The sequence below is a fragment of the Melampsora larici-populina genome (genome assembly GCF_000204055.1).
Source record: "Melampsora larici-populina 98AG31 unplaced genomic scaffold MELLAscaffold_13, whole genome shotgun sequence".
In the NCBI taxonomy this organism is placed as follows: Eukaryota; Fungi; Basidiomycota; class Pucciniomycetes; order Pucciniales; family Melampsoraceae; genus Melampsora; species Melampsora laricis-populina.
The window spans coordinates 528594-537765 of NW_006768777.1; the positions used below are offsets into that span (position 1 = coordinate 528594).

The following is a 9172-nucleotide window of genomic DNA, read 5'->3' on the forward strand; positions in this document are numbered from 1 at the left end:
ACATTACTGAAGGCACCAGTACAATTTTCAATATATATATATATATTGCGTCAAAATTTCAATGGGGCAAGCTCAAGCTCCCTGCAAATCTGGTTACAGGCAGTATGACCAAATCTAAAATCAAAAAACGGCTGATCCATACCGTCGCTGTTCTCCAGATAGTAAGACCTGTATAAAATAACAATAGTATATATATTGATTTAATGATTCAAGGGCGCCCAGATGAAAGACAAGATTACTTACGATTTATTGAAGCACACAACACTTGAAATACTCCCAGTCTCGTCACAGTCTATTTGGCCAATAAGAGTTACACCACCACTCTTCTGGTAAACAAAATGTAAAAAAGCATATATCAAATGTTTCCATGGATCGGAAGCCGGCATAGTGTCCCTGAAGCACGACGGATACACATATCGTTGAATGCTGGTGTCGCGGGCAGTTTCGCACAATACCCATCGAGGGATATCATCCTCAAGAGACCCAATGGTCTGCATCAAATAAATGCGAGGTACCTAAGAACGTAGTCAATGGTAAGTAACTTGCAATATACAGTTAGCCAGGTTCTATACCGACGTGTAAAGCAGATGCTCGTAAAAACCACTCCCGGAGTTCAAGAGCTAAGCAGTTAGCCGAACTTTGCTCATTCCACAATTTGCGTAACCGGCCTTTGAATAATTGAAGCATGCTTCCAACATATGAGTGAGCATTGACTATCTCCAAAGCATGTTCTCTACCAGATGTAGCAGAAGACGACCATCGGGCGTGAAACCTTGCTATGCCTTCATACGGCATAACTACACCGTCGCCTTGCAATTCACGAAAAGACCAATCATTTATATCTCGGGTCTTTGATATGTCAACTTTGCGACCCATTTCGTAGACCACAATGGCCTCCGTAAAGCCAGTGACGCCATCTGGAACGTATGTCGGCAATGATCCGTGATCGTAGAAGCCTTCCAGGTGGTAAAGGAAGGCTGCGCGTTTGGAAGGTGAATCCAGTCGGAAGTTCGAGACTCGATGTGGAACAGATATGCATATGACACTGCCAGCCCCTAAAACAACTGCCATAGGTTGAACCGATATTTTATACAAAATCAAAAGTTAACAACTATAATAAAGAAAGGTAGGCGGTCTCAATAATTCACGCACCCTCCGAAGTAGTGTGTCTCACAGCGGGGCGAGCCCTGACCTTGTATATAGTTCGGGAAGTTGGTACCATTTGACCTGAAGTGTTGCCAACCAGTATGGGCTCCCTACGAGTATCTTCATCACCGGCTGGTTCAACAGATCCGTGCACAGAAGCAGAACCAGTAGAGGGACTTTTGGTGATGGGGGTTTCAATAACAGAGCTGGTAGATGTGGTGTTAGGTGAGTCTATGACATAATCCCCACTTGGAGTGCTTGCCAATATGACACTGTCTTCGGATGATTCTAAGGGGTTGCGCGTCGGCATGATGATAGATGAAACAGAAAAAATGTAAAGAAGTTATGATTGGTATGAAGGGATGAATACAATTTATTTCAATAGTGAAGCCTCATCATTTGAGACAACTTGGTTTCAGTGAAAGGCAAGCGACCACGCGTGTGTTCTAATAGCTCGTAATTGTAATATTCTTGCTGCAAACATAGCTGGTAAGAATCAAATTCATATATATTTGGACATGAATGACATTAACTCGCTAATAAGTCGCTTGGATATAGCGGTAATTGTTTATCAATCCTCATCATGACCATGAGGCGTTTGGTAAATATAATATCATTATCAAATAGGCATATTTTGTTGCTCGATCAGTCCCGATCATAATGAAACCAAGCCACTATTATCAATGATCATACAAACTCGTAGACATGCCTGACATATAACACTACAAAATTCGATTTTAACATCATGTTTTGCGTGAATCCTTCGGTTATTTGTGAATATCCAATAATGATGATACATTTGGTAGCACCACATGAAAAAAATGTGTAGCACTCCATATGACTAACTAGGGGAAAATAGATGCAATCCTTCTCTTGGATCTGTGGTTACGAACCGAAGTCTTGAACATACAAGCGCGATTCACACCTATGATCACAAGAAACACGTGTTATAGAAATACATGTTTATAGAATCATGAATAGTTTTTTGGCTCACGAGAAAAAGTCCACATGTGACCTTTGACGAAACCCCTTCTGAAACAGTGGTAGCAGATAGCACCGGGCATGGTATGAACATTAGCACCCTTTACTTGTTTAATCTGATTGTTTGCCCACATGCGCCCTTTGGCGAATCCCCTCCCAATACAATGATAGCAGATAGCACTGGTCATGTTACAAACATGACTAACCTTGTCCGCTTCGACCTGTTGAACTTTACCTACAGCAACGGTCTGCTCGGCGGCTATTAAAGGAAGTATCATATGCATCAGCACAGGTCATCGATCATATTTTGGCAGAGTCACCACATTACCTTCAATTGGTTGAGAAATAGATGTGTCTTCTACTAGCATAACGCGCTCTTGCCCTTGAGTGGCAATCACTAATATTAGAAAACACAAATCATGTCAGCGAACGTAATAATTATGGTCATGTTTGGTGCTTTAACTCACTTTCTTCCAATTGTACCACACGACGTTCTCCTTGATCATTTGAAGCTACCATAATAAACAATAATAAACAAATTTAGTGTCCCTCATCAATACGAAGTATTGATGATTGGTCAGAGATTTACCCGCTTTCTCAATGTTGTTCAACATGTCGACATCTTCCTGCGTCAACTCCAAAGACTGGATGTCGTCACTGTCATCTAATATACCAAACGGACGTTTCAGTGTGGGTAATGAAACATTTATTAACTAATATGCTTACCGGGTTCAAATGCAGCTTTGGCTTTGGCCAGAGCCTCATCCGTCATATTGAACATGTCTAAACTGTAGGAGATGCCGTTACTGGCGCGTCGCCAATGTTGGAATGCCATTCCACCACCTGTGGCCTCGCACGAGGTATACCGGTGGCCAATTTGTCCACAACGGAAACACTGATTGAGCCCTGCCCAAATTGCTGGATGAGATCTGTCGTTTATTTGATAATTGAAAATCTCAGATTGGGATCGGGCATCTAAGCTATTGAACCACGCCAAGTCCGCAGGACTCGGATTGGGATCATGCCTGAATTTGCTAACATTCGGCATAATGAGCAGATTTTGATGATGAGGAAATGATTTGAATGGAATATGATGATACGTGGATTATGATGAGAGGACCAGAAATCTTTATTGGATGGTGGATGAGACGTGGTTTATGGTGAGAAGACCAGAACTATTTAAGATATTGACAAGATACTCTTATCTTGTCAATAAATCCATATTCACGTTTTGATATGGCGACCTGGACATCTAGATGTATTGATCTTCAACACTGTCATATCATATCCCGAATGCATCACAACATTGATGCAAGGAAGTTGGGTATGGAATAATACTGAATTAACTACTATTCATCAAACAACTCAGTAAATATAACCCCAAACGAAAAATATCACGATGGGTACGTGATCATAGTAGCCATATGAACAGGTCGCAGGCAGACCAATCACAGACATCGTGATTGGTTTTCATATATGTCCGCGTGATCAGTGTTGCAGTTAGTTGCATACCGAACACGCCGTTCCTTATCTTCCAGTATTATTTAATGTTCCGGAACCTATTGATTGGATGGATATACAAACAAACCAATCCAATCAAAGTTTTTCACCATCTCCTACCCGCAAACTGGAAATATGGACCACATTGATGACTCTTGGATTGATAACTTATATGTAGGGAAATACGTATATACAAACAATGATTACCCAACCACGTGATCACGATAGCGCATCAACTCTCGCAGTTCCAACATTAATTGCACAACCAAATCTAATATGAGTAATACCAAGTATCATTTATAGATCGCTCTAACTGAGCCGGAAATGAATCACGGTTATTTATCAAATACTGTAACTGATAATGCATAAATGATTTGAACTATAAACACTAAACAACGAGACAAAAAAAAGGAAAGGTCACACAAAATAGAACATAAAATTTACTGAATAATGATAATGTGTCTTTGGTTGCCATTTAGTCAGTAAGATGGTGATTCAGAATTTCTCCCCTTTTCACCCATCTGTACGTTGCCGATGATTTTGCATATATCATTGCAGATATGTTGCGTTGCGAACAACTCGAAAGTACGGTCAATAACTGCCATATCCACAGTTTCACGGCTGTGGTATGGAGGGCAACTGATGAGAAATAAGATGGTACAAGTGGCGTATTTCTTTAACTTATTGATTAGTTTGGAGTTATAAGTGATTCGAATACAAACTTACTTTTTTGCATAGCAAGATAGGTTACTAATCTTACCGTGATCGTCACATTCCAGATTAGTTATTAAAGTTTCCTCGCCACTAAGGTCGTATGTATAGTGAATGAAGGCGTGAATGAGGCTAGCCCAAGTGCTAGGTTCTTGCGGCGTGATGTTGAAGTTGTTTTCAGAGACAAATGAGTGGCTGCAGTCAGTTGCGCCCTCAACAATCATCCACCTTGGTTCTCCCACGTATGGCGAACCTGCGGACTGCAAGGCGTAACATGGCTGAATCTAAAAGACTCGAATTGTTCAAATTAATCAATCACTTGATCACCAATGAACCAAGTGACAGCGACCTACCACCATTGAGCAGGAATCGGAGTACCATTGTTGGTAATCCGGAATGAGCTTGCCGCTATCATCCCTTCGTTTGTTGAACAAGTGAAATTGAAAGGATTTCAATGTCATAGCAGCGTGACGATGGCTTTCTGCACGCGCAAAACAGTGTGACCTTCCTTGAGTTGGCAAATCTTTCCAAGTTTCATGGAACTTGAGGAAATAATGACCGCGAAGGAAACCGCGTATCTCATGATGATCGAAATATATCCTCCGTACTCTCCATCCTTCTTTGTTTGATTCGCTCTTGATTAGTTGGAATCCCTTGTATGCTATATGGTCATCGTAGTATTCTACATCTTCGTATGGATCGTAGGATACTACGCAATCCATTGGGCGAACGCGCCTAGCCTTTAAACGGTACAGGGTTCCCTCCTCTTTGCGGGCTAGATTTTCGATTGTTTCGTAGTACGGGATTGGTACTTTGTCTGCGGTTGATTTGTAATATAAGCCCATAAGCCAGTTAGGCGGCAGTCAGTTCAGTGACCTTGACTGTCCCTGGTTAGTTACCTGACATTAGGAAACGTCAATATCACAGGTTGATCGGACGTACTCGATGAGTCTGAGGTGATAGTGTCGTTTGTCCGATTACCAGGTGGAGTCAGAGTTCTGGTTAGGCGGTTACCTTCTACTTGCTCACCTTGGGTGGGCTTTGTTAAATCGATGATAATACGATGTGACATTGAAGAGAGTAAATATAAGTGATGTTGTAATTATAGGTAAGGTATGACAGTAAGAATATATAAATGACTACTATATAATCGGGTGATGAAGAAAGATACATTTTGACCACGTATTAACGAGGTCTTTTTGGAAATGCTGACGTTTTCATTCAATTGTGGCTCGATTGCATTCATATGTACCGCCATTTATGTTAAAATGATTTCATTCGCCCGTTCGTTGTGATGTTATAGCACCTTTTTTTTCTACCACATGATTAATACCTAGGCCATAACATGATCGGAAGGGAATAGGGAAAATTTATGTTGCATTCCGCGGCCATTGAGGTGTTGGCGGCCACTATAAGGTATTTACACTATATTCCGACGAGGTTTTGCGATAGTATGAACTTCAAACAGATGATGTTGTATAGCATCTTAGTTGTATAAGCTCAATGATAATATAGAGATTTGTAATATGGCTAAACTTCTTAAATTATGCGTAGCTTGGCATTACATAGTGGAATCTTGGTAAAGAGATACGTTATAACAATGGATTTGATTTCAATGGCTTGAATGAGAGTGTTGAAAGTAAGTAAAATGAGAAATATATGGACATATATGAACAAGGTAATCGGACTGACAACAATAAATGAAAAAATGAAAATCAACAATAAAAGAAAAAATGAAAACCACGCAGGAGGAATCACACAATGAAACAAGTTGAATGGGCCAATATATTACCTATTAACAATATGTACAATCATATAATAACTCATCAATTCGAGCAGGGAATGTATAACACTAGCAAAAGCCCACATCATATGGTGTCCAAAATTATCCATCAAACAAAGCCACCTGGTTGCATTACCATGCGTCTGCTAGCTCTTCACCAAAAGATAACTTCGCAGAAGCAAACGTCGTGTCTACATGATTTCGTTTACACTCCCTAAACCATTCATCCCATCGCTCCTCAGTTACAATGGTAATCCATCGTATGTACCGATACATGGCGGTTCGATTCCAATCATGGTCAGCCGCGAAGAAGTCGTTCCACACTTGCTTCTTGCCTGGGGTCGACAAATGTTTTGCATGCCAATTAATCATACGCTTCATCGGCAATTCCGGTGGTGGCCACTAAAAGATACCACAGAGGTTCCAGTCTGTCTGGGCACTCAGGATGAAACACAGATAAATGAAATTAAACTCACTAGACCAGTCTTACGTGTCCTTCTTTTAGCTTTCGATTTTTTTCGGAAGGTGGGGGGTTCAGTATCAACAGGTTGCGGCGGGGGCGGAGGTCCAGTCATAGAAGGTCTAGTTTCTTCGCCTCGGCGACTTGAATCACTCCGATCTGATTCATAGTCACTTTGGTTGATGTGATTGGCCAATTGTTTGTCCGGCCCTGTTAGGTCTGTGATAGGACTTGAGAAAAAATTTGGCGTCTGTTGGGTTGGGGGGCTGTCAGGCTCGTTGTCGTTGAAGATGTTACGTGAGAATTTAGGACCTGTGCCTGGATTGATGACATTGATGACCGGCTGAGCGTCTGGGACGGCAATCGCATTTTCGCTGGCGTGATTCATGGCAGAAGCTAGAGGTGATTTGGTAATGGGATAGGCAGAAAGCGATGTGTTTCGAGCTTGCCGTTTGTTGACTTCTTTGATATTGACCGGCGTCATTTCAGGCGTTGAATATTGTTGGGATGAAACAGATGACACTACTGAGCTCGATCGAGCTGAGATGCTTCCAGGCGTGTATTGGTGATTTGTCGGTGTGGTTCTAAGCAAATCCAATGTGCTTCTGATCGACGTGCGGTTCACTGGAACCAGCCTCTCCTGTAAATCGGTCAGTCCTCGACACAACTTGGGATCTTCTACTGTAGTCATGCATACTAAAGCTTCACGAAGCGGTGTCACCATGGGGATGGAAGTCCCCACTAACGATATATTCTATACATAAAGATTGATGGTTTATAGTGTTAGTCATTTTTGTACACTTGCAATACCACTTTGGACTGACCCATCTGTCCGCTTTCACATCGTATACACGCAGGCACTGATTCCAATGCGGGTCGGTGGCCTTTATAAACATGATCAAAGCTTCGCACTCAGATATCGCATATTGCTTCATTGATTTAGAAGCAAACATGAAAGATATGGGATCGCTGTCTGCCTGATGAGGAGGATTGAAAGTCAAGATAAATACTATTTTGTCATTGTAAAATCCATGGTCACTTACTTTGAACCATAGCGAAATTGAGATGTTTTTGTCACAGCTAGCCTCAGCTGCTTCTTCTGCACGCTTAGCTTCTTCTTCCTGAGACCGATTGAGGTGATAGAATCGCATAGTTGCAGGAGAGAGAGCCAAAGGGTGTAGTGGAGGCGCTGGCCCTAGCAGCTGAGATTGATCGACTTCATTGCGTTGCGTATTTGATTCAGCTAAAGTTGCTTGGATAGTTGCTTGGGTGCTGCCACTTGCGGCGGATTCCAAAACGGTTTCAAGAAACGGTTGAGTATTAGGTACTACGGTGGCTTTTGCACGCTCGGCAGATTCATGAGTGTAACACTGGGTACCAGTAGCTTCTCGCTGAGGTCGGCAGCACTACATTAATGCAAAGAGTCCTCAGTGATATCTTTTTTTCAAAGGAACAGCAATAGCGGGACACGTACGTCGGGACACACTTGCCACGTGCATTTGCGATTCCCCGGCTTGCTTTTACCTGTGTGTGTACTTATGCCATGGATGCCTTCGCAAGGTAAGCGCGTACGTTTCGGTTCAGCCATAGATTTGGTAAGGTGGTCTCCGGTTCGCTTGAGAATATGTGCTGAAGGGCTGGACTGAACGCTGGGGTCTGATGAAATAGAACACGTTTGTAAGTTATTCAACTTGCAAATGTCCTGAATGTACTCGTTTCGACTATATGTCCGAAAGGCTCCTTGGCTTTCTTTGTCCAGCGGGCACTGGAAAGGAAAGTTGGTCAATTAGTTGGTCAAAGTGGTGTGAAAATGCGTAATGGTATGCTAATCATACCCTGAGGCCTATCAATGGCTTGTTTGGTTGTCGACGAGGATTGTAGTAATGTGAGGAGTGGATAGGTTGATGTCTACAGCGTGGTCCTTTGCAATGAAATCCAGTCGGTTGTCTGAGCTCTACCTTTAAAAATCCTTGTGGATTTATCCGACGTTCATAAACAAGTTTAGGATAATATAACTGAGTGGTGAGCATTGAGGAGTTACACAGCCAGAATGGACGAGTCTTAAAGGTAATGAACTCTTGAGTATAGGACTGAATAAATGAAAAGGTATGGACGTGTACATGGAATACGTGGGGACGTGTGGAACTATGTAGGCTCGGAAACGATGTATGGGTCACAGCTTTGGAGCTCATGGTCAGGCGAATGTGGATGTTCGTTTCTTTGGAGCGAGTAACGTCAACACTCATGAGCGATACATGTTCGAAATGGTAATCATTCGTCCGAATGAGCGATTTTGTTGCGCTCATTATGACCTTCTACGATTAAGTGAGATTATTAGGAAAGAAAGGGTTGGTGAGCGGTTGATGGGAGGCCGTAATGATAGGTAATGATGCTTTGAGCTTTGATCATGACATTTGAGGTGCAAAGTTTGGTGTCTCACTGCGTCGAAACGAATGCGGCGAGGTTCACACGCACCATTTGTCATGTTGGATGACACTTCCTTAGGAATGTTCCTAAGGGTCTTAAGGACCTTTTTTTTGGGACGTTCCCAAACTTCCGCGAGTCCGACCAAGCCCTCGGAAGATTAGCCT

The 9172-nt window shown here is 42.3% G+C and overlaps 5 protein-coding genes across 5 annotated transcripts in view; all 5 read right to left on the reverse strand.

The window, feature by feature from the left end:
* Positions 1 to 555: 555 nt before the first annotated feature.
* MELLADRAFT_105347 (uncharacterized protein) lies at positions 556 to 1456 on the reverse strand (the record flags this gene model as incomplete). Its single annotated transcript, XM_007408778.1, has 2 exons — positions 556 to 1064; positions 1153 to 1456. The coding sequence occupies 2 exons, from the start codon at positions 1454 to 1456 to the stop codon at positions 556 to 558; spliced, it is 813 nt and encodes a 270-aa protein (XP_007408840.1).
* A 370-nt stretch (positions 1457 to 1826) lies between these two features.
* On the reverse strand, positions 1827 to 3175 carry MELLADRAFT_105348 (uncharacterized protein; the record flags this gene model as incomplete). The annotated part of the gene is made up of 7 exons (XM_007408777.1): positions 1827 to 1868; positions 2040 to 2071; positions 2141 to 2386; positions 2456 to 2524; positions 2595 to 2639; positions 2717 to 2791; positions 2854 to 3175. 7 exons carry the CDS (start codon positions 3173 to 3175, stop codon positions 1827 to 1829), a joined length of 831 nt encoding a protein of 276 aa, XP_007408839.1.
* A 931-nt stretch (positions 3176 to 4106) lies between these two features.
* Positions 4107 to 5410, reverse strand: MELLADRAFT_105349 (uncharacterized protein; the record flags this gene model as incomplete). The annotated part of the gene is made up of 4 exons (XM_007408776.1): positions 4107 to 4266; positions 4567 to 4622; positions 4692 to 5155; positions 5281 to 5410. The coding sequence occupies 4 exons, from the start codon at positions 5408 to 5410 to the stop codon at positions 4107 to 4109; spliced, it is 810 nt and encodes a 269-aa protein (XP_007408838.1).
* An 843-nt stretch (positions 5411 to 6253) lies between these two features.
* On the reverse strand, positions 6254 to 8611 carry MELLADRAFT_85189 (uncharacterized protein; the record flags this gene model as incomplete). Its single annotated transcript, XM_007408775.1, has 6 exons — positions 6254 to 6523; positions 6598 to 7335; positions 7406 to 7558; positions 7625 to 7987; positions 8056 to 8346; positions 8417 to 8611. The coding sequence occupies 6 exons, from the start codon at positions 8609 to 8611 to the stop codon at positions 6254 to 6256; spliced, it is 2010 nt and encodes a 669-aa protein (XP_007408837.1).
* A 375-nt stretch (positions 8612 to 8986) lies between these two features.
* The window catches only part of MELLADRAFT_105351 (uncharacterized protein), a gene marked incomplete at both ends in the record, with an annotated part of 5996 nt that continues 5810 nt past the window's right edge, over positions 8987 to 9172 (reverse strand). The window contains one exon of the mRNA XM_007408774.1: positions 8987 to 9020. Coding sequence (XP_007408836.1) covers positions 8987 to 9020 — 34 coding nt within the window. The remainder of the gene's footprint in view (positions 9021 to 9172) is intronic.